The 25,921-nt window shown below is 35.8% G+C and overlaps 2 protein-coding genes across 2 annotated transcripts in view; both read left to right on the top strand.

The window, feature by feature from the left end:
- The first annotated feature begins 1,494 nt into the window (after positions 1-1,494).
- LOC126808462 (uncharacterized) lies at positions 1,495-5,906 on the top strand. Its single transcript, XM_050533178.2, has 7 exons — positions 1,495-1,806; positions 2,324-2,396; positions 2,958-3,021; positions 3,475-3,599; positions 4,029-4,050; positions 4,643-4,710; positions 4,960-5,906. The coding sequence occupies exons 1-7, from the start codon at positions 1,695-1,697 to the stop codon at positions 4,991-4,993; spliced, it is 498 nt and encodes a 165-aa protein (XP_050389135.2). The 5' UTR covers positions 1,495-1,694; the 3' UTR covers positions 4,994-5,906.
- Positions 5,907-21,868: 15,962 nt separating this feature from the next.
- LOC126808461 (potassium channel subfamily T member 2) overlaps positions 21,869-25,921 on the top strand; it is a 59,800-nt gene continuing 55,747 nt past the window's right edge. Inside the window, exon 1 of the mRNA XM_050533177.2 lies at positions 21,869-22,069. The gene's annotated coding sequence lies outside the window, so the exon portion shown is untranslated. The remainder of the gene's footprint in view (positions 22,070-25,921) is intronic.

The following is a 25,921-nucleotide window of genomic DNA, read 5'->3' as shown; positions in this document are numbered from 1 at the left end:
GGCCAGCTCAATTTTTATCAAGGTCGCTGTACTGAGATGTAAATAAGGTTAGGTCACGTGGTTGTTCTCGTTATTGTAGGTTAGGGTAAACATTGGGGCTAGATCCAGGGTTAGGTTTAAGAGTTTTGGGGAGAAGTTTAAAAGTCTCCACATAAGCACAATTCACCAAGAAAGTAAACATTTTAAAATTTAAATAATCCAAGACTTACATAAATATCGATGGTTATTAGAACCTTTAAATATCTCATTGACGGATTGACCTACATTTCGTTAATTTCGCATGCAATCTAATTTGAACACCCCAAGGTAACAGTTTAGTCAAGTCACGTCAAATCGAAAATTTACCGACTCAGGAAGACCTTAAAAGGCCAGTTAGGTCGATTTTGATCTTTTAAACATGAATTCTTGTATTTGGTTAAAATTCAGAAATGATACTCTCCTAAACAAGTTGGTCAACTTTAAGGATTACTTATTAAGATTTGATAAAAAGAAAAGTTTGCCAGATCTGGACAGCGATAACGCCTTAAATGGGACATTAAATTAAGCATTTTCAACGTTTTCCAAACAGCTTTCGGGATTTCAACCAAATTGGTATATACACTGCTTTAATGGTGGACAGAGAGGAGACACCATAAAGTGACAAATGTAGATGTTGTCAATCCTTTCAACTTTTTCTCACCAACATAATGGATTTCAATTTTATAGGAATATTGCTTGTATGGAGCTTATTCTGGTGTGTTCAAATAAAGATGCGTTACCCTATATTAGACATTTTTGATAGGTATGCTGCTCGGGTGGTGCTTATTTACATTTTAATAGTAAAGAGGGGAAAATAGGGTAATTCTAGATATTTCTATTTACCATTTAAATCAAATTTTGAAGGAAAGTGGGTTTAACTATATATTTTATAGTCGTTCTAAAAAATACAAAGGTGACACTTTATGATAAAAAATATTTTCTTAAAATGGTTAAAAGGTATATCATTTATAGTTCCAAAATGGACTGGAAGGCCTTCAAACTTCAAAGTAGAACAAGATAATTTGAATTCTTATTTTGGAACCTTTTCTCGAATCATTCAAACAAGGCAAAATAGTCAAGAGTAATGTCTTGAATGACTAGTATTTTTTAATCAAACTTTACAAGCTACTAAAGCATTGTCTTGGGCGTCCAATTTTGAACCATTTTGGGCATAGTTACGTTGTGGAAATAGCAGTGTCGCTGGAACCAATAATTTGCAATTATGTATTCATTAGTTTAAAAATAGCCTGAGTTTAGCTAGGTACGTGGTATGCTGACAGCGACACCCCCATCCCCTACCCCCCCCCCTCCCCAAACACACACACACACACACACACACAAACCCTGAGCTCTTACCACACGTTAAGATTTAAATCGTCTTACAGGTAAGCTTCCGTTCATGCGAAACCATAACTTACCTCCCTTATTTACGCTTATATAAGAATACCATATTAAACCAAAAGAGGGCGTTATGCTTGGTGTTCATCTAAGAGTATACAAATGTCACGTGTGTGTACCGGTTGATATAGGTAAAAATAAAAGATAAGGTTTGTAACTCGTGGTTAATCTATCTCGGCAGGGTATTTAAAACACAATCAGCGTTTTCTACAACTCAGTTATTTGTTCTGCTGTCCTGAATTTAGACCACATCGAACTCTGTCTTGTTATCATTCATAATGTTTACTTTGAAAGCAGCTTTGTTTGTAGCTATTGTAGCGGTATGTTCAGCTCACATGTGTCTGCTGAGTCCTGCACAAAGAGGTTCATTGATGGGCTTCAATAAAGCAGGTAAATATAAATTCATGTAATGTAGCTTTGGCTCAGTGAGTAAAGGGTTGATTCACTATTCCAGAAATCGGGAGTTCGATCCCGGTGATGGATGAAAAGGGTTCCCGGATGTTCCAGCGTGGCCTGCCCTTCCCAGAATAGTGTTTAGTCGTTCGGATTGAACGAAAAACCGAGGTCACGTGTACACGTTGGCGTGCATGTATAATAACTATTGATAGTTGAAATTCTAAATAAGAGTAGGCGGTAGCTCCGCTGTCTGGGCAAAAGTTCGCTCATAACAAAGTCATTCATAAAACACTGAACAAAAAGGTGAAGCAACGTGATAAATCAATTCTCGGTTAACATAATAATAATAGATTCCATAAATGTAATAAAGCAAAGAATTAAATTTATACTTAATTGATACTGTTTTACTCAAGTCCCACACGCATGGAATGGTGACAAATTGCCTGACCTTGGCTAGATAATGATTGAATGAAATTGGTGACATAATAAAGTTGATATTTTTTTCTCGTAGGTGCTAATGACTGTATTTTGTTGAAATCTCCATGTGGTGGACGACCAAAATCAGACAATGTGATAACTTTAAGGTAATTTGAGTTCGAATCCGTCTTTGCTAGTTGAATCTATCTTTCATAAAATATAATTTGTTTAAAATAGTATTGTCATGCAAAAAAGAGCATTCTTTATATATTAATTTGGACAGTTTACCCCTTTTTATGGTTAACGCGTGCGCGTTGCATCATAATGTATGTCATTGCTGGCGTGGTTTCGATTCCCCACTTCTCCGTGACAAGGAGTAGGATCGTCTGTCCAACCTCGTGGGTTTTCTCCGGATCCTCCAATTTCCTCCCACTGCTAAAGACCCCTACGCGCAAGTGAATTATAGAAATAAAATTGAATCATGTTAGCCCCAAAATGACCTAGTTGGTGTTGAGTTGTCGTTAAACCCCATTTCTCTCTCTTTGTTTTTCATCCCACAACTAGGCACACTTTCCGTGTCATCCTGCGTCAGTCCTGACAACGGAAATCGGCCTTGATAAATCCCGAAGGTTCTCTTTGCGCATGCCTGGATACGAACCCGGGAAAAAAACTGGACCATTATTTGATGACACCAAACTAATATGAACATCCATTTATTTTAATTCCAGGTCGATGCAAAATTTTACTGTTGTCATTCAAAAGAATTTAGATCATTGGGCACAAGCAACACCAGTAAGTACTGCTTCATTTTTTGATGTCAGTGTTCAGATCACGTGAACAAATTAACCAATCAAATCATAGGTAGAGATGTTCGGGGCTGTGTTATTGCTTGTGCGTGTGGGACGTATAACACAAAGTAGACTAATCGAGCATCTCATATATTTGATAAATCCTTTCTTTGTTGTTCTTTATAGCAATAAATTAAATAAAATGTTGCGCGGTTTGAATATTGTTCAGTGGGCATTACATGCATATGGATGACATGCTATAAATAGATTTGATTTTGATTCATTCATGTCGAAATTGACATAGGACCTACATTGGTAGCGAAGCAGATTTGTTACTTAGCCCGACTGGGTGTCTAATAAATTAATGGTCCTGGAATAACAACGTGTAACGTTCTAACAAACAGTGATATACATCCAAACAATGGTTTATAATACTATACAATTTTAACATTTGCAGGGACAATTTACATTTAATATCGCCCAACCTGATGGATCTGGTATAAAGGAGTTGGGTATGATTCCTGATATGGGAGAACCATCTTTGACTTTGTACGCTTTGAACGTCACCATTCCTTCATCAAGGTACGTCTACTTTTACTACATAGTTACACCCAATAGTTTTACTTGGCTTAAATTAATAGTCTTTGGTGGGGGTATAGCGCCAGAGTGGAGGGGATAGCAACTGCATCGGGATAAAATGTTGTTTTTCTGTCTCATGATTACGTCACTGGACATACGGCCTAAATTTACTGTGAGAGTCGTATAATTAAGACGCTGAATTCGCGATTAGAATGTCCGGGATTTTTACTTTGAAATAATAATGTCCAAGGTTATTTGAAACTTAAATATGGATGATATGCTAATATCTGGTCGGCAGACACGGAGAGTGCTAAAAATCAAGCTTTAGGGGACATAAGATTCTGTCCTATTTGCTGTGTACATCCAAGAAGTTATATTTTCGGTTCACGTGTCTTTTGTATTAATTAATATGGGTTTGTTTTTGTATTTCAGTGCCGGCAATTATATTTTACAGGTAGGTTTGTTTCTTAAACAATATATGTCACCCAGAGCACGACATAAAATGTTTAGCCTAATGGTGCATATCATAAATTGGCGGGACTCGAGCTGTATTGCCGTCGCCCCCTTTCGTCACCAATCCCCCGGCCGTCGATGAGCCAGCTTTGTCCATCGTTCACAATGTGACTACAGACTGGTATCTTTTATTTCGTTTTAATGCAATGTTTCGTTTCTGGGGATATGTATCTAATTATGTTGTCTAAGCCGTGTTCGAGGGGGGGGGGGGCTGACAGGTTAACACGTTTGATCAGAAGGTCTGTCATTGCGTCAAGTGGTGTGGTTTGGATTCCCCGCAGGTACGTGACAAGGAATAGGGTCGCCTGTCCAACCTGGTGGGTTGCTAACCTGGTGGGTCCCGCTGCTAAAGACCCCTGCGCTCAAGGGAATTAGTGAAATAAAATTGAACCATGTGTTAGTCCCGAAATGACCTAGTTTGTGTCGATTGGACGCTAAACTCTCTCTCTCTCCCCTTCTCTCTCTCTCTCTCTCTCTCTCTCTCTCTCTCTCTGATGAATTAAGACTGAATTTTGTTGTTTTTTGTATTTCAGACACAATATGTCACCAAGAACCCACAAGCTCCCTCAGTGTTCTACCAGTGTGCCGATATCATGATTATGTAAACTGAATTATATTTAAATATTTGTTGATAGAGAAATCTGAATTGTTATGGCTATATTAAACGACTGGTTAACGTAATGTTTAACAAATATATTATTATTTGGAACGATTTGGGGACAAAACCTGACACACTTTTAGGTTTAAAATCAGCGAGTTAATTTGAATGAAAATTAACCGTTACTGCGCCGCAACTGTACATAAATAGATGAAAAATACGATTGTGAATTTTTCTTCTTTTATTTTACAGGGCAGAGCAGGATAAAACACATATTATTGGTTAAAAGTGAAATATTGCCCAGTCAGGGGTAAACCCAATAAAAATGGTGAAACGTTTAAATATTGTTTTACATTTTTTTTACAAAGTCGTAAATATAGCCACTGCAACCAATATATAAATCGTATAGTCAGTTTGCTGAAATTCATCATTACATTACATAATGGTTATGCGCACAAATACTTATCTCAGAAATATTTATGTTCACGGTTTCAATTCATTCAAATTGTTATTTTATTATTTGATAATAATATGTTGTTGTCATCCTTAATACTGTGTATGTTTGCATTTGCTATTAGACAATGAAAAAAAATTGAGAAAACGTACGAAATTGCTTATAAGAATGAAGTTGTCGCCCTTTAACTATAACTAATTCTTGTATTAGTGTTTATCGTCCGATTCCACGGAGGACGATATCGCAGACAATTCATCTTATTTTGCTGGGCTGAGCGTACCCGCGAGGTGAGGGTGGGGGGGGGGGCCTGTGGGAGGAAACCCAGAGTACCCGGAGTAAACCCTATAGAGCTCGAAGCTCGACACACTAGGACATCTCAACTATAACTGCGATAGAATAATTTTTATACACCCGTATTTTCATGTGAAAGTATATTGTCTGTGATCACTCTAGAGGTCATAATTTTTATTTTGACGAAACCTGAAATTTAGGTTTATATCCTTTCGATATTGGCGGACCGTAACTTCATAGATTATGGCCCCTGATTGTACGAAAAATCACACTTTTAGCTTGTGAACTATCCGTTCGAAACTACCCTACAAAATGGTCGCTCTTCGTGCGCAAATCGTGTAAAATTATTTAAAGGAGCTAAAGCTCTATTCTTTGGCCCCTACAAATGGACACAAATGGGTCACAACGCATATAATAGTGTATTATGTATGTATATAAACTGATTTATATTCAATAGGGTTTTTTTACTGTAATTTACTGATACTGATAGTCCAAAATTGTTTGACAGCCTTTGGTGCCTGGTTATTCCAGTCTAGGCCGTTAATATTCTCCTGTTACATATTTAGCCTCGTTCGTCGAGTCGCAGTATTACAAGTCGCGCTCGAAAGCCTTCTGGCACGCGGTTCGTGTGCCAATTTTAAAATTTTAATTTTGTCTTAAATGTTGGATATCAGAAGCCCATCTTTTCGGGGTAAGATCACAACACCAATGTTGGTGTTTGTAATGTCGAAGTCTGTGGATGATATTGAGTAAGAGACTTGCCTCCGTTAATACCAAGGTTGTAGAACCTCTAAAGGTCACATTTTTAATGAATTTTGATAAAACTTGGTTCCTGTCGATATATCGGATCGTCACTTCCTGGATTAGGGAACCTAATTGTACGAAATGACCGTTGCACCATAATGACGGTTGAGTTCGAATTTCGTGACAAATCGGTCCAAAACTGCCCGACAAAATCGCCGCTCCTTGTACGCAAATAGTGTAAAAGTATGTAATACCAAAGTTGTTGACCATCTAGAGGTCACAATTTTTATCGGATTTTGATGAAACTTGAAATGCATTTTTGTAATTCATAGATCTCGGTTCCTTTTGATATTCGCGCATATCATGGATTATGGCCCCCGATTGTACGAAAAATCGCTTTTTTTTAGCTTGCTCTCTGTCCATCTCTTGCAAAATGTGGGCTTATCTTGCATGACAACCGCTTGTTATACTAAGGAATTGCAAGAAGTGGAATTCGTTTCGGGCATCGCCGTATATGGAGGTGTTTCATATGCACTACCAATTAATCTTCCATTATCCAAACGAGTAGACACAATTTATTTTTCAGTCTTATTGTCGTTAGCCTGAAAAAAGTAGGAATCGAACTTTAAAATCTCCACGGCTATGTACTCGGAAATTAGAACCCGGAAACTTCTGGTGGTCGCGAGGCAAGTGTCCTAACCACACAGCATAAGCGAAGATAACTAAGACGTACTCAGTTATGAAGGCGGGCCCAACTATACCCCGTGATGAGGTCGGAACTCACCATTGCACAGATGGCAATGAAGTATGGTCTAATCTGTGTCTTTAAAGGAGCAGTCCCACATTATATGTTATATCGTATCGGGGGGTTTGGGCGAATGGTTAGCGCGTGCGTGTTGTAGCATAAGGTTTGTCATTGAGTCAACTGGCGTGGTTTCGATTCCCCGGTTGTACGTAACAAGGTGTAGGATAGTGTGTCCAAACTCGTGGGTTTTCTCCGGGTCCTCCGGTTTCCGCCCACTGCTAAAGACTCCTATGTGCAAGCGAATTATTGAAATAAAATTAAACCATTGTGTTAGTCCCGAAATTACCTAGTTTGTGTCGAGTGGACGTGAAACCCCATTTCTCTCTCTGTAACTATACCTGAAGTTCTTTTGATATGAATAACGAACTCTCAGTTTCCATTTGGGGTTGGCGGTAAGTCTCCTAATTCCACGCCGTGTATGTGACTGGGTAACAATGTTAAAGTGGTAATTGATCATCGCAATTATCAAGTCACTCATATCAACATACCAACGAAGAATAAAATTACTTTCATGACGAGTTACGTAAATCTGCAGTTAAGCAAATCCTCCAATTTTATATATTAATCGTCATATTTTGGGCGTCATTTATACATATTTAAACCGACATTTATTTACGGTAGTCTGTGATAGAGTCAAACATCCTACTAATAAAGACGGGTATACGACATATTACCGTGTGCTATAAGGGAAAATTTGCCTGAAAAGCGGCGCTACGGTCTAGCCTACACATATCAAATTCCAACTGCCAAGGGATCTTTTATGTACATGCCAATGTGTACACGTGACCTCAGTTTTCAAACCCATCCGAACGACTATACGGTACGTGTCCCTTGTCAGACCCTCTGTTCTACATCATTGACGGGGCCAATATAAATGATGAGACTGTTAACTATTAACATTGATTAGAATTAACTAATTAATTTCCTATTGATTTGAACAGCATGAGAAAGTTCTGATCGTTGCTCTTCTCATCCGAGATAACACCGTGATAATATCAAAACTATCTCAGTGAGTTGTTAACACGTGTTTGTTGTTGGCCGTTTCCCCGGCTTAATTCGTCAAAGGATGTGACTGCAGGTAACGTTTTTGTTTTAAATGTTTAGAAAAAAATTGGATAACGTTCGAAATTTTGTTGACCCACCTCGCCGCTCTATTTTTGTTTTCCTGTCGGTGATGGTTCGTCGACGATTTTTATCTCCCGTAGTTGATACACGGCGACAAATAAACGGCAATGTGATGATCTTTCGGTCGTGGTGGTCATGTGTTTAGTGTGATATGTATTCATAACGACAGGGATGTGTTCGGATAGTATCAGAGGAGAATGTTTAGTTTCAAGAACAAAGGCCCTCAACACTCTTTTAACCTACTAATAGTAAACAAGACTATATTATCAATAGTAAGCAATCTATTGAGCTCCAAAACATACGCTTTACAAACTAAATAACAACTATATTATTAGGCTGGGGCTATTATTATGATTACTACTTATACTCAGGCTATTTTGGTTTAATGACCTTTCCAGTTATACTATTTGAATGCTTTGCCATACTGCTTTATTCAAATTTCTAACGACGCAGAGATATCGACCCTAGCTATCGGCCTACATAGTTATAAATTATAGAATATATCACATTATAATATTAGCGATTATTGTGGATGTTCTATTGGAATTTAGACATTTAATTCATTTTTATGAAGATTAATAATGTGGATAGTGCTTTAAGAAATGTCGGTTAGTGATGACATAATAGAGTGTAAAATCATGTACTTATTTTAGACGATAACTTTTGGAATATAGATGTAGGCTTATCATCAATTGCCTGAATAATTATGTGTCATCCTATATGAATAACAAAGATGGAATATTAGGATAAATTTAAGGTAACTGCACATAAATATTCGTGGTATCGTTCACCTTCCAGTACAGTTCGTCAGTTGATGATATTTTTAAGAGGTCTCTTGTCTTACGATGGTGTTGTCCTGCGTCTAGTTCGGATTCACTTTGATGTCCATATGCCATTGGCTTTGCGCCTTTTTAAATGTAGACCTATATTGTCGTCATCTGCGTCTGTCCAGTTTTTCTTGTGAACGCTCTACACACTAAAGTTCTTGCATTTTTTTTTTAATTTACAGAGGTTATCTTTTTGGTCAAAAGGAAGAATCCTATGTAAATTTAGAATTTATCGAAATGACCCGAAGACGTGCGCTAGCCGTTAAATTAGTATTTTGGTGTCTTTTTTAATTGATACATATCAGCCGGGAGTTGTATTTACCCATATATATAGAGAGAGAAACGTTAGCATCCTTACCTCCAATTAGAAACCGGTGTCTTGGTTTGACAAGGTACCTTTTTTGGCTCTGTTTTTCAAGACCTTCATAATTTTTGCAAGTAGAGTGGCAGGCGTATAAACATAGTACACAACAGACCTAACAGAACACATATTTACGGAAACAATTTGCATAACTAAATAAGAAATAAATATCCCAAACGAAGATTTATATTACTCATCAAACGTTGGGTTGTTGAAAGGTTTCTAGCACACATTTTATAAAGACAATGAAAATGCATATGAAACAATTTTCGGCTCTTATATTAGGTTCAGTATGAAAACGGGGACCAAGTAGACACGAAAAACGATGTTAATTCACCCATTCACAAGGAACCGGGCCATTTGGTGTAGTATTTTTTATTTATTTGTTTATATCTTTTTCTTTTATATCAAATATCAATAGGTTTATTGTCTATTAATATGTAGGTCCAAGATTTCTAGTTTTGTAACTAAACGCGGATCGGTATCGAGCCAAATCGCGATGTTTTGTAGCGTTACCACAGAGTTTTACTCTGTGGCGTTACTATACTAGTTTAGCCATAATGTACTTACTCAATGTTATATACCAATTACTGGACCTACTGGTAATACTAGTTTGGCTGGTTGCGTTAATATAAACCATATTTAATAAACATGTTTATATATTTGGTAACATACTGTTAAATTAGTTTGAAAAACATACGGTATATCTTAGCTTAAAGAGAAGTTGCACAGACCCTTGTGAATATGGAATTTTGGGATTTTTTGCTTAATGCGTGCGTATAGGTATAAATATCGGAATTTTGCACCCACCAAAACCCTCACACATTTTTCTAAATCAATGAATACTTAATGTTACGTGAAGTGTGCCAGGACTTTGTCGATCATGCCTTCGGGTATGGGTGATTAATGGCACTATAATAATTAGTTGGGGTTGGGGTGTCCAAAGTTTTCGGCTTATATTCTGCTTTTCATATTTTGCGATGTTTCCGCTCCTGTCCACATAAACGAACCGTTTAAACCACGAACTTGTCTCGTAAATGGTATGTATATTAACAAGTATGTATGCAATAAATCAAAAAAGCTTTGAAAGTTTCCTAGTAGGCGATGATAGATTGAATCCAAACATGATCAACTACTTCACTTAAAGATATTAAAAACAAACAAAGGTACATGAAAATCCACTTTATTTTGTTCAGAGAACTTGGATCTGTGGGAATTTATTGACGAAACGGATTTTCATATAGATTAAAGATTTTGGCATTAAGTGTAATATTATTTCCGGTGTGTTAATTTGTTTATTAAATTTGTACTTGAAGAGGAGAATATAAAGATCCTTTCCTTAAAGATGCATTATAGAGCTAAACCTGCCCAATTTACATGCCCTTCTTTTGATTTCAAAAGTTATATAAATTATTAATTAGACATTAATTCACGTAGCAAGCCCATAATCAACTCTCTAGGCCATCGGATGGCCGTAATTTTCAATGGATTGAAACAAGATCGCCATTTAATAATTAGATCTAAAATTGGAAAATTGAGACTATGTTTATTATCGTACTTGACGGGGGGGGGGGGGATGGCTGTCATTGAGTCGACTGGCGTGGTTTCGAATCCCCGGTTGTACGTGACAAGGAGTAGGGTCGCCTGTCCAACCTCGTGGGTTTTCTCCGGGTCCACCGGTTTTCTCCCACTGCTAAAGACCCCTATGCGCAAGCGAATTATTGAAATAAAATTAAACCATATGTTAGTCCCGAAATTACCTAGTTTGTATTGAGTGGACGTTAAACCCCATTTCTCTCTCTCTCTCTCTCTCTTATCGTACTATATACTTACCCACCCATCCCCCCCCCCCCCAAAAAAAAAAAAAAAATCGCTCAGAATAAAGTATTCAGCTTTATGAACGAAAAAACGTTTAAACCCATTATTTCTATATATATTAGGATTACATATATACGACACATAAATACGTAGTCATTTGCAAAATATATGTACTTCAATATTTGTGTATTTTTTTTTTTTTTTTTTTTTCTTCAAATTTAGGTTTCGCTTATAACATGTGCCATGTTATGGCATTCAAACGCCAATCTTTCAAATTCTGTTTAAAAATCTTTGTGTCATCATGGACAACAATCTATCAATGGGAAATCAAATCAGTTTCTTCTGAAAAACATGTCATTGCCATGTTCGAAACATTGGTTCAATACGTCATTTTATAACAGCAACTCTGGTCCGATGTCCTATTCTTCTCGTCTAGACTACTGTAATAGTCTACTACCTGGAATATCGAATGAGCAACAAAATCGACTTCAAAGGATATAAAATTCATTTCAGCTGTTTTAACCCCCTTCATTGGCTTCGTATCAATGAACGTATTGAATTCAAATTACTGTGTTTAACATATCAGGCACTTCAGAAATAGCACCTGTGTACCTCAAGGATCTTGCTCGGAAACATTAAATTTTTACTCTCTAGGAACCTTAGATCAAAAAATAACTTTCAGCTACAGCTACCAACTTACAATTTAAAAACGTTTGGAGCAAAATTATTTTCATATCTGGCAGCTTCACATTGGAATAATCTCCCTACTTATTTGAAACAGTGTCCAACCCTATCAGCTCGCTCGACCTAGCTTAACCCGACAATGGGACATATTGGTGTAAAATATCCCGTTAAGCACACTATCGCCTCCTAAGTTACCGAACTAACTCTTAGATAGATGTGACTCAGCCTCTCAACAACACAAATTAGGTCATTTAGGGACTAACATATCTAATGCTTTCATATCAAACATTCACTTGCGCGTATGGAATTGTCACGTAAACGCGTGGAATCAAAACCACAACCCCTGCCTCGATGATTGACAGGCCCGCAAATCAAAGCGCGTGCGTTATCCTCGCTGATAGATAATACACACGTATATTTTGTAGCAATTACATGATATTTTGTTGTTTTCATATACAGGTAAAAAACTTGATGTGGGCCTTTAAATTGTGATCAAGCGCTATAATTTATATAGTTATGCTTTAGAGCATTCTAAACTTTACTAAAATATATGCACAATGAAATGTATGCGAGTTATATATGTAATTATCTGTTACTTATATCATGTCTGTGCATATTCTTTACATACCATTGTTATTTACAGTATACAGAAATTCCTTTTATTTTCTAGTGCACAGAATCACAAGAAAATAAATGGTTTATACAAGTCAATTCTTGTATCTCCGTAGACCTACACTTATAGATAAAGCGCCATGTTTAAGCTATAGTCATGATGAAAGAACTTCTCATATCCGTCAACCTGTCTAGTACAGAGGTCAAATAAGTAAATAAAAAAATCCTTGCCTGTAACAGGTGTGTTTAACTGTTTACTTTCAATAAGAGGAATATACACCACCGCTTATAATGGTAAGTAAGATATTTATATAAATTAGATATAAAACTGTCCCTGTGTATCGTAATGGGGAAAGGGTGGGTTGGGGGAATTCCCCTCCTGTAAATGACTTCAGAAAGTTGATTGTAATATATTTGAACAAGAGACTCTGTACATTATGTATATACACCACACGTGGATATGACAACGATTTCGCCATGTTTTTAAAAACAAAGGTGTCACCTGAAAAATTAACTAGGGTTTGTTTAGATTCGACACTATATACGTTTTAAATACAGACAGGGTTTATTTTATACTAAATGAAAATATACATTGATTCAAACAAAGATAAAGTGAGGGGTCCGAATTGGGCCTAGAAACTATTGTCTGACTCCATAGTCTCTCTTCCTAAACATTACATTTTATGCATTTTTGGTTTGTGTAAAGTGTATTTTTAAAAGAAGAGAACTGTGTCAGCACATATCAGAAAGAGGAGTTTATTTATTTCTTAAAATCTTTGTCATTTTAAAAATGAACTGAAATTAGATGAAATGAGGTTTAACGTCCTACTGTTCTGCGTACAGTGTGCTATGAGCAAAACTTTGCTCGGGCAGCGGCACAACCGCCTACTCTTATTTCAAATTCCAACTGTTAAGGGTTCTTTTACGTGCACACCAATGTGTCTCCGGGACCTCGAAACGACTAGACGCGGTTCCTTGTCAGGCCCTGTCCCGCACACTTACTCACTGAGCCACCGCGACTCTCTTGTCATTTTAGGATTGTTTAATTCCTTGCAAACAAGGGCCGACGAGGTTTTTTTGGTCAATAGCGTCCAAAGTATTGCAAATTGTGACCGACAAGGAAAGGTATGTTATAGACATGCATACAACAATATCGTGAAGAAAGATTTGTCTATTAAATTAATATCAGTCTAAAATCATTCATTTCCTTACAGTTTTTACAAAGATACGATGAATTGAAAAAATTATCAAACTTCATCATCCCCTGCATGCAGGCAATATAAACAGGAAATGATCAAAGCAAGCCAGTGCCATCTATAATCTTCGTTAAAATCCCCCATGGTTCTTTTATCTATATAAATAAAATCAAAGATGTGTGTAGGTATGTTCGCCCATCACGCTTCGTCGCCGCGATCCACCCCCACATATGTGATATCAAATTAACAAATTAACTAGCATGACACCGTGAGTTTTTTAGTCCGTGATTTATGAAGGTCAAGAAGATCATTTATTAGTTTAACACCGCCAAAAATTTGTACCTGCAGCTTTACTGCAATTAAATGGTGAATGGGGGGAGGGTGTCGGGGGTAGTAATATTAAAAGAGTAAGCAAGTCGTTGCTAATTCTTTATATTTTGGTTATTATCCAGTAATAGTTTTAACCATGCTGAAACCGAAAAACAGATCGGTTTCGTTCTCTATAGCTGTGACGTTATCAGGGTAACTGTCATTATCTATAAACGAACATAGCTGTCTGCACACGTTATATTAATCATCGATAAAACGACTTTTTTCGTGTATTCACCGACAAACGTATATTTACAGAGTTTGAAGAGTATCAATTATAGCACGTGCACGTGGTGATATTTATAAACGGTGATCGACAGTTATTCTAATAACCTGACCTCCGGCGTCTTAATTGGTTTATTACAGACAAGCGGGTTTGTACTTCAGTACTGTCATAAGGTCCTTGGTACTGTCTAGTGGAAACGAATAAAATAGTAAAAAACTAAAACGACTGGACTTGAGAATTGAGAATTATATTTTTTGTGAAATAATTTTGCTATCAATAGAAAAACTAATCAGATCGGTGTCGTTTACTTCTGAAAATAAACATTAGAATATGTAACTTCTCTATTTATAAATAACCCACACAATGATTACTGATCTTTATGAAAATCACTGCATAGACTTTAACTGTCCAACGCGTAATCTATCTTATAAAGTCTGGACAATAAATTGGCAGATGTCTTAGATTCCCATACATTCAAATTTGAACATATCCGGGGTTACGATATTGTCAAACCAAGTCAATTATGCAGTGGGTGTTTTGTTTATCATTTTGTGAGACCAATTCAGTGTTTTGTTTATCATTTTGTGAGACCAATTCAGCGTTTAACTTCCCCTATGTTTTCAAGGTGTATTTAAAGGGGTACTATCACTTTTGTAAAAGTATCGTATTCAAACTAACCCAACTTATTTTGCACGAATATTTGCTAATCTCATTAAAATAACACTAGTAGGCTACAGGATCATTTTCACGCCAAAGGCCGCCAATACATCATGTGCTTCGTTGAATATCTGAACTATAAAAATATAAGGAACACGTTTATCATTGGCCTTGCTCGGCTGGAACAAATACCTTTACATATGTTTCTGTTTCTTGTTAATCTTCCGCAGCCAAGCGCTGTTGTTTGGCATTCGACCTATATGGATATTGGATATATCCCAATCTGATTAGTATTTTGGATATTTATAACTAATAGATCTAACAACACAAGTATTAAAATCGTGATCTAGTAATGTTTATGGCCAACTAAGAATAAGACGAGAAGTATATATCAAGAGAAAGGTCGTGTACCCCAGCTATGCATATTAAAAATGACATTGTCTGATTTATTTCATATCTAGCGGTCAGAATATAAATCTTTGGGGACGTCAGATCTTATAGAAAGGGGGGAGGGAGGGGGAATGGCCGAATGGTTAGCATGTGCGCACTGTATCATAAGGTCTGCCATTGAGTCAACTGGCGTGGTTTCGATTCCCCGGTTGTACGTGGCAAGGAGTAGGGTCGCCTGTCCAACCTCGTGGGTTTTCTCCGGGTTCTCCGGTTTCCTCCCACTGCTAATGACCCCTACGCGCCAGCGAATTATTGAAATAAAATTGAACCAAGTATTAGTCCCGAAATGACATAGTTTGTGTCGAGTGGACGTTAAGCCCCATTTCATCTCTCTCTCTCTCTCTCTCGAAAGGAAATGCAAAAATATGAAAAACAGTACATAATCTGGCCTGTATCTCAAATTGACCATCAGTGTTCTTTTCGATCCTGGACGCCGGTTCTACTGGGTAGGATCGGAAGCTATGAACTCGCGTTTTTAGATCCCCAACAACGTGATATGGTGTCTCCGAAAAAATTCTGAGAATTATTTTATTAAATTTGGTGTGTTGATTTGTTTTTGTGAAGTGGGTATCTGTCTTTGCTATTTTAGTTTCGAAATAACAGTAAAATCAGATGTAATGTAAGCACTGATGCGTGGTTTCACGCCTTGATAATTGTAATTCCCTGTGTGTGCTGGTCTGCTACTAAACTAAAGAAAGTACGTTTGGCAGCCTTTCAATTATTTTACTTCTTACTGGGTTTTTTTTCTTTGGTTTTTTTCTGTGTCTTTTGTGTTTATCTTTCATCTTTTGAAATTATTTATTTTATTATAAATAATTTAGTCACCTACTTGTATGTCAAGGCATTTAAGCACTTTGGTCAAGACAGCAATATGGTAATGACAATAAATGCATATAAAATGTTAGGGCCAAAATTAATTTTGTATTTATAACAGTCGAGAACCGGTAAGAACGGCCTTTTGTCAAATTCACCAAAAGTATTGCAGAAAGTGACCGACGAGGAAAGATTCTTGTCGATTCTTAGTAGGACCGACACTATAAAAATAGTAAACAGAAAATTTACTCGCATGGATCGATTATCAGATCAACACAAATCAAACCATTATTTAAAGGTTGGGGTCCAACTATTTATTTTTAAATAACTGTCATAATTATATCATTCCAGGCGGAACCTAAAGTATTCACGTTTTCACCATCATCAGTTGAGAAAGCCAGGATAAATTACAAGAGGAATTCTATACCCTATTTACCATTTAAAAAGAAACCTAAACGACTAGAGATACCATTGAACGATGCTGATATATCGAAAAGCAGAGAAAGCCTGTTTGCTCAATACCGCCGACGAAGCTACGCAGAAAAGTAGGTCTATAAAATTAATAATCCTTATTGTTTCTATTTTATACGGCCACATTTTCATGTGGGCGTATGTCGCCACCCCTGTCCGTCCGGCCCGGGCATTTGGACATTCGACCGTTAAGATTTGTTTGTAGACACTTTACAAGTCACAAATTTTATCATGATTTTGACGAAACTTAAAATATGTTTATATCCCAAACATTTCGGATGGGTACGTATCGAGCCACAACTTCACGGATTATTGTCCCAGGTTGTACGAAAACCCCAGTTTTTAGCTTGTGGGCCCTCTGTTTATTTTATGTATATCCCAAAGATCTCAGATGGGTTTTTGGTACGAATCGGACCGTAACTTCCTGGATTATTACCCGATTCCCCGGTTGTACGTGACAAGGATTAGGCTCGCTTGTCCAACCTCGTGGGTTTTCTCCGGGTCCTCCGGTTTCCTCCCACTGCTAAAGACCCCTACGCGCAAGCGAATTATTGAAATAAAAAATTGAACCATGTGTTAGTCCCGAAATGGCCTAGTTTGTGTCGAGTGGACGTTAAACCCCATTTCTCTCTCTCTCTCTCATAACTCCGGAATGCACAAAATTCGAATTCATCCCGGGTGCAGTAGAATCTGTATTCAGCAGTCACTAAAGGGAATTTTCATTACTGACCGCTTAAATATACATTTAGAAAAAGAGCTGGTAGTTCTTGCTATAATAGTTCAAAACTAGATAAATGCCATATAAATATATTGAAAATTTCATCTAAGCCAAGTTATCACTTTTGGTAGATTTGACAAGATATTTGCATTGATTGTTTATTATCGTAACACGGTACTGGTATATTCGAGATTTAGACTAGCTTTCCCATTTTTAAATTAAATCATTAAATTGCCGAACCGTTCTAATCTACTTAAAATCAGGATCATCGGATGGCATCGAGGGTTGATTACGATCTTGCCATGTTAATAAATGTAATATTTTAAGACCGACCTGCAATAGGCATATGTAGCTCTTGAATGATGTATCCTTAACGAGAGTGACCACCTAATAAAATCTCAGCGTTTGTTAGTACCGTGAACGTGCCTTTATTTTGTCTTGGGCGACGTGACGCAACCCTTGTGTTATTTGTCACTAGTTCTCACAATGTTTATACCTAAATAATAAGAAGAAGTTGTTAACACATAATGTCTAAATGTCTTCAAGAGATATAATGAGTTTCTGGGTTTATATCCTAATTTTGGTAACCATAGATTTGATGAGCGTGCATACTAAAGTATTTAATCCGTTTCTAATGGGGAGGATTATAACCCAGACAATGACATGCCAGCAACCGCGGTTTAACTAGACCAGGGGGATTATCAATTTGAAAGTGAGCTAGTGGCTTAAAGGAGCTAAATCGCTAATATTTAGGACCTACAAATTGACACAAATGGGTCGCAACGTATATAGTAATGTAATATGAATGTAAATAAACTGATTTACATTCAGTCGTTTCCGTTTTTACTCTAATTTCCAAGCAGTTATGTTCGGCGAAATACCCCAGAAGTCTCAATCGAATGGCAATCTCTGCGTCTGGTTATTCCAGTTTACACCGTTAGTATTTATTGCGCATGCTCTTCAGAGAAGAATATGGAGTCACCGTTTGACATGACTTGTGGAATATGTCTAACCTCGTTCTTGGAGTCACTTGCTACAATGTTAACCATCAAAAGATCTTGAATGAATTTGAATTTTGTGCATTCCAGATTTATGCCCCCTGCCTTTTACGCAAAATGCTCGATTCAGATGAAACTTAAAATGTATGCTAAGGATCAAAAGATCTTGGGAGATGCTAATTGTGGGCCGGTTGGGGAGGTTCGGTAATTTCCGGATTCCACAATGGCCGCTTTATATAAATGAGTATTTTTACATAAAATGTGAAATATGTATACAGTTTGTGGACCTTTATAGCTCATATTGTTTGTCCGATTTAGAGAAACTATCTTAAATCAAACGAGGCGCATCGGACTTCCGTTCCGATGGTATTCCCTCTTTCAGAAAATCTTGTGAAGCTAATTACGTTTGACCATATCGACCATATCATCCATTACAAGCTCACGCGGCCGAGGGAGATGCCATCAGCGGGGTGTGATTTGGGAATGTTGGGGATGGGCTTCTATAATTTGATTAGATCCATGCTGGGCCGAAATTACATTTATTGTCCACTTTAAATGACGATAATCAATTTATTTTGTTACTTTAAGTTTACATTTTAAATTAAAATAGAAACCCTTATTCATTAAGTGTTGTCTTTAATTAACAATAATAATTTAACACGCCGGAAATAAACGAATTATTGCTTTTTGAGGAGCCACTGACGTACATAAAAATGTTGATATATTAGCATGGCGTTTCCATGATAACGATAAAAACTATTATTAGAACATTTTATAATGGTATTTGGTATGACATATAATATATAAATCATTTAAATTAATGTAATAAAGGAACGTCTTCTCTAATTAAAGTTGAACTAAAAATTTCAATAAGTAATTTCAAGTAACGGGTATCGTTTATGGGGTTGTTTGTGCTTGCTGTTTCTTGGAGCTTGAAATCCTGAAAGCACTACTGTTATTGACCACAAAGTATGAAGATGCATTAGGCTCTTGAATCCAATGTCCAACCTATTACTCCGATTTAATAAGTAGTGATAGGTGTTGTGAGAGAGTTTGGGTATGCTGACTTTATCTGGAACACCTATACCACTTGTCATTTTTAGAAGGATTGTGTATCTAATCAATCATCGGTGTATATTGTTTGTAGTAACGATTTCTATTTTGAAATTCACACAATATCATTTAGGTCACCACTTTAAGCTACTGGCTTCCGTCAAATAGTTTATATAGAGACCACTTCAGTCAATATTGCTAACCCTTATAGTTAATTACAGAACTCAATTATGTTTACACAAACAGAATTCTTCGTAGGTTGAACGGAATTTAAAAATAACAATAACACGACCGACTCCTATAAGGCTGCGAAGAGTTAAAATACATTGATTTCGGTTTTGTGTAATTTGGATAGGACATACTGATTTCGAATCATGTATACGGTAGTAGCAGAATACAAGTCGGAAACTCGTGATACGACATTAATCAAACGCAACATAACTGGTGAAGTTAGCGAGATCGTACAACTTATGATACCGGTACTTATAATTCTTATACTCACGTCCTTAATGTAATTATGCGAATAACGACAGAGTTAATCCAGATAGATATGTTTGCATTGTGATTACTTAGCTGGATTATCAAAGATAAGCCTATAAAGAATTTCTGGTGTTGTGTATACTATTGAAATGGTAATAATATATAAAACTTTGTAAGAAAAATCTTTGATCATGTGTCAAGTTATTATGCAATTGTGTTAATGCGTCACACTCCATTGGCGATCGGTTATAACACATACTTATGGAAAAACAGCTACTAATTTATTTGGGCGACGTTTATTTGCTCTACCCAGTTACTAAATGTCTCTAAAAGATTAATATCATAATAGTCTATTGTGTGATATATAGGGAATCTTCTGGTGTGGGACATTGTAAACAAATTTGTATCAAGTGGATCATATACTATGATACATAAGAAATATTCATAATGTGATCAAAACAGGATTTATTTCACCATCAAAGAAAATTGTGATCTGATAGTGTATACCAAGTGATAAACTAGAAAGAGCCTAAACTTTATAAGAAATTAAAAATATATCAATGACCTTTGGAACATCTAATACCACTTCCCATTCGATTTTTTAAGAGATCTAATTTATGTTGTAATTTTATATTAGAAACAATTATACATGCGCTACATGTATAATAAACTATTGTTCGTGTTTTGGTGTAAAAGTGTGTAACTTCGTCTGAAAGAATGTAAGGTTATTTAAAGTAGTGTATGTTTTTCTAAAAGTAGTGCCTATACCATTACTTAAAAAGATGTACTTGTATCTAAAAGAGTGTGTCGTTTCTTTAAAGGGTGAACCGTTACCTTAAAGCGAGTACATCGTTATCCAGAAGAGTGTGCGATTAATAGTGTCGGTACTTTTTTTTTAATGATAGACCGTTACGTATAGGCTACCTCAAGAAGACATACGTTTTCCGTTATCTAATAAATGTACCAGTATCCAATAGCGTAAATGTATATTAACAGCTATCAAAAAGAGAGGGCTACCGTTATGTAATAAATAGAGCAGTATAATTGTGTACAATGGAGTATTTCTATCATAACAGACAATCATTTAGAAGGGAGAGGTGTTCCACTCCCGAAACGTACAATAGTAACTCTCCCGATACGTACAATAGAAGGTAAGACTTCGTAACATTTTGGCTAATTCTTTTGACGCCGATGTCCCTATACAGCCCTCTGTCCTGATTAACAATAGAGGCTATAGGTAATTCTAACATGAAACATACACTGCGTTGCCTGGAAACGAACAAAGTCCACTTGAAACCTTCTCTGCTGTGATGTTAAACTAGTTTTAAAAACTGATCCGTTTAGGATTTAGTAGGTTTCGGTGACAAGGGAAATAACTCCGCTTAAAATCGAAACTCAACAACTAATTTTAAAAAATCGCAAAACTTTACCAGAGTTTGGTGACAAGGGCAGAAAATGTCTATGTGATTAGCTGAACAATCCTATCGAGTTTATTTCTCCTAAAACTCCTGTGGAGCGTTTACAAGACGAACCACAGTGAGTGACGACCTACTCCAACATTATGAACCGTGAACATAGAGATAAGAGATATTTTAGAATTGGCTTATAATAAGTTATACAATACAAATGATATGTACATGTTTTACTTTTTTTTACAGTAAGAAGTTTGCAAAGCACGAAACAGAAGAGTTACTCAGGTGTTCATCAGATTTAAGCTTGGATGAAGGGTAAGAACTTTTATAATTTTGTTTCGAATACATCGAATTCAATATCACCACCCATCATCGACATCATCATCATCCATTGGCATTATCATTTCAAAATCGCTCGATCGCTTTAAGATCCTGCATGTCGCCAAACACAGAAGTTTAGTTTATCTGGCTCTTCCGATAGCCGACATATTTATCAAATACTGGGCCCATAGCTGATTGGTAATTTATCTTTTATACAAACCTTCAGCCATCTGAAACCATAATTGGCATTCCCCGATGCTTAGCCGAAATTGTATTCTAAAACCCAAATTATAAATTGGAGTAGTCCCCCTTGAATTACTAAAACAATAAACGAAAGTTTGCCCGGTTTATTTCAACAATGCCAAGTCTGGTCGTGAAAAGGTTGAGAAACAGTCGCGCCTTATAGTTTGTCAAGAAAGAATACTCAAGTTTCACACACCAGAGAATTACTAAGCTGTGTCTTGATACACCAACCAAGTAAGTGTTATTTATTTTTCATTCATAATTTTAGACAGAAGGTCGTGTGAATTATACGGGGACGTATCTAGCTAGGCTTATTCAATCATAATCATTGAATGTATACATACCTATATCACTTCGTTTCAATTTGCCGAGTATCTGTGATTTGACTTTGTCTCAGCCACATCATTCACAGATTACAAAAAAACCAATTTTGCTCGTGCACTTAACAACAAAAGAGTCATTATAAATATCAAATTTTTGTATCATTGATTGATCAAGCAAATCAACAGTACCGGTACTGGCGGTACAGTAGTACTTAACAAACAAAAAATATACCCCTTTAATTGTGAAAAATGATCCAGCTCATCAGTTGCGCAAAATCTTGATAAACATTAACAGTGCAAAGTCAAAAGAGAATTGCAGTCTGGTTGTATTTAATACTTAATAAAAACAAATGTAGGGGTATATGCCATGATAATCATAAATAAATAATAATATGATTTTAAAGACCTCTCATCATGATGGATGGAATGTGAATGCAATATTTTTTTGTAGCAATGCAAAAGCACATTTAATTTATGATCTCTATTAAGTCTACATTGTATCTGACAGTAGGCTATTATAGTACCATTATGCATGATTATAGGTAGGAGTAAGAATAATGATCAAGGGTTGAAGTTATGTTAAGTGGACCTGTGGTACACTTTGCCCTTGACATGAACATGACATAGGCCTACAATCAACACAGGATAGAAAGCCAATATAAAGTTTCAAATAAACACACAGACATTAAATGGTTTTTTTTCTGTTACCTTGCATATATATGCACAAGAACTGAAGAAGAATTTTTTTTTCAAATTATGAATAATTTATGAAAAATGGTGCCTCACTTGTTGTTTTTGATTTTGGTTATGTTTGCAGAATGACATGAAGTTGAATTTATACCTACTTCTTATAGATATAAGAATTGATTGATACATGTATGTCAAGTGGTCATTATTAATGTATTTGTAAAAACATGGCATTCAATTGTGCCTAACTGTATAAAGATAGTATTATTTTTTTAAAATTATTTTTTTATTAAATATTTCTATCTCTGTGTTCTCCAATGAATGCACATGTCAATCAAATTGTAACAATCTTTACTCTTTACTATACACTAAAGATGCTGAATTGTTTGTTTTGTCCTTATTTTCCTTTGCAGTTACTGAACCCAGCTTTCTTTGTTAGATTTGTTGTTTTTTTTCTGAGTTAAAATTTTGTCAATTAAAGACCCAGTATGTTCACGTCCTGTTTGTAAATTGTCAATAAAATGAATCATTGATGCAGTCGGTGGGCGGTGGGAAGGATTGTCTTCGTCCTTGGTTGAACTTTAAGTTTTGAACAAGCATGATCAAGTGTAGAAGTATTTAGGGTTTGTAGAATTTAACAAGTGATTATCTCATTGAATAAAGATGTTTACTTATTCACACATCAGATAATTAGAGAAAGTAAATATATCCAATTAATGTTACATAATAAGCTTAAACATGCTAGATCGTGTAGGATAAGTGCTTAAGAACCACAGACAAACATCAAGTGTGTCTTTTGTGAGTCTGTTATATTATTATAAGCTTATAACTTAAAAGTGAGCATCTAATTAATTAATTTTTCATCATAGAACTATCAGGTATTATAATTAATTATTTGATAAACAGATTAAACTTAGGAGGGTTGTGCATCAGATAGGATATGTGTTTGTTGAGGTTCCAGTATAGCTTTGCTATTACCAGCATTTGTCACATTTAAACACATTGACAATAAGGAGGAATAGGATCAATGCTGTCAAAGATGCAAGGAAAGGTTGTCTGTGCATCTCCGACATTACATGTATGTATGTGTACTTCACATAGAAATATGCCAGGGAGTCCAGAAATGGAGAGTGGTGCTCACATAGTTGATCTGGTCTAGAAGCATTTGATGCAGAAATATATCAGGAAAAATGTCCAAACATTCCAATATTTCTCCTTTAGTGAATTAATTCCCAAGAGTAATGTTAGGTTTTGTCAGTGAATTTTATTGTGAAAAGACATAAAGAACAAATAGGTTGCCAGGCAATGAAACATACATGTACGCCCACAGCAGCCAAGTACCCAGAGCAGTCCACAAAGGTTGCCAAATATTCTTTTATAGTAATTATCAGAAATAATTCAACATTTATTAGCTTTCAGTTTTTCCCATAAAACTAATTTTAACATTCGCTATTCAAAAACAATATGCTTTTTTTCAAATACATAAGTGACCATAACTCCAGCAGTAATTATCATAAATCAATGAGAATTAACAGGCTTATCAACATAAACATTGTGTATAATATTTTATATCAATCAAAAGCTTTTCCAGGTATGTCATATCGAGAAGTGGGGTTGTTGTGAACACAACATCCGATTACAAATCGTAGAAAGAAGTGGGATAGGCCTATATCTTATATATATATATATATATATATATATATGATAATGTATAATAAAGTGTTTCACAAAGGGAATCTGTATATGACGATTCTCAAAAACTTAGGAATCTAATGTACAATTTAGTACCTTTGAGAAAATCAGGGAGTTATAGTTCTGCTGATTCTCTTCTGGCCATTAAGGGGGGTTGGATGGCCGAATGGTTAGCACGTGCGCGCTGTATCATAAGCCTGTCATTGAGTCAACTGGCGTGGTTTCGAATCCCCGGTTGTACGTGACAAGTAGTTGGGTTGCCTGTCCAACCTCGTGGGTTTTCTCCAGGTCCTCCGGTTTTCTCCCACAGCTAAAGACCCCTGTGCGCAAGCAAATTATTGAAATAAAATTAAACCATATGTTAGTCCTGAAATGACCTATCTGTGTCGAGTGGACGTTAAACCCCATTTCTCTCTCTCTCTCTCTCTGGCCATTAATCACCAAACTAACCATAAAAGAAGTTACAGAAGAGTCAGACATTTAAGATTAATCAACTATATGCATTGTAGAGATGATAGGTGGTCATGTTCTGATTTTTAAAATCAGGGACTTCTGACTCTCTTCTGGCCATTAATCACCAAAATAACCATAAAAGAAATTAAAGAAAAGGTCAGACATTTAAGATTAATCAACTACATTTAGGGATTGTAGGTGGTCATGTTAGAACTGATTTTTAATATAGAAAACTTGGGTGCGGGCCTCTTCAATTTCTGACATGATTGTAGGATAAGACTGTCAGACATTTTTCTTGCCAAGACTTAAGAAGATTTGTTATAACACACTTACTTTCAGCTCTTGATAAATTAAAGAATATATGGGGATACTTGAAATTAAATAGCCTACTTATATGGAACTTTATTTAGATTTTTAAGACTCTTACTCTATCTTAAAGTAGATTTATTGACTTGTTGACACATGTAAAAACTCTTGTTTAAAAAAGCAGAGTACTTAGGTACTTGAAATTATAAAGGCATTTCTATTATTATGATAATATTAATTTCATTATTATATTGTTTATTATTGAAAGAATATTACATGGAGTAGAAATTTAATATTCAAAAAATGATTCCAACAAGGAATTAAGTTCTAAATTTCGAAAAAACAAATTATGTTTGTAGTATAGTAAATTGATTACCATTAGAATATAAAAGCAACAGATTTCCAGTATATATAGTAAAGTAATATAGTGTGTTCTGCAAATATAAAGCATACATTGGTGCTTGTGTCCTGTTTGTTTTATCAAACTTTTCTGTTTCATTCCAAATATAGGTTTGTTTAGAACAGCATGTGATTTTTCTTTTTTTTCAAAATAAGTATCTTATTAATTTAACAGTTCAAACACAATTAAAACTAAAGTAGAAAACAATACATCTTTACAGGCATA

This window comes from Patella vulgata, chromosome 1, assembly GCF_932274485.2.
Source record: "Patella vulgata chromosome 1, xgPatVulg1.2, whole genome shotgun sequence".
Classification (NCBI taxonomy): domain Eukaryota; kingdom Metazoa; phylum Mollusca; class Gastropoda; family Patellidae; genus Patella; species Patella vulgata.
This window is presented reverse-complemented; position numbering and strand designations above follow the sequence as displayed.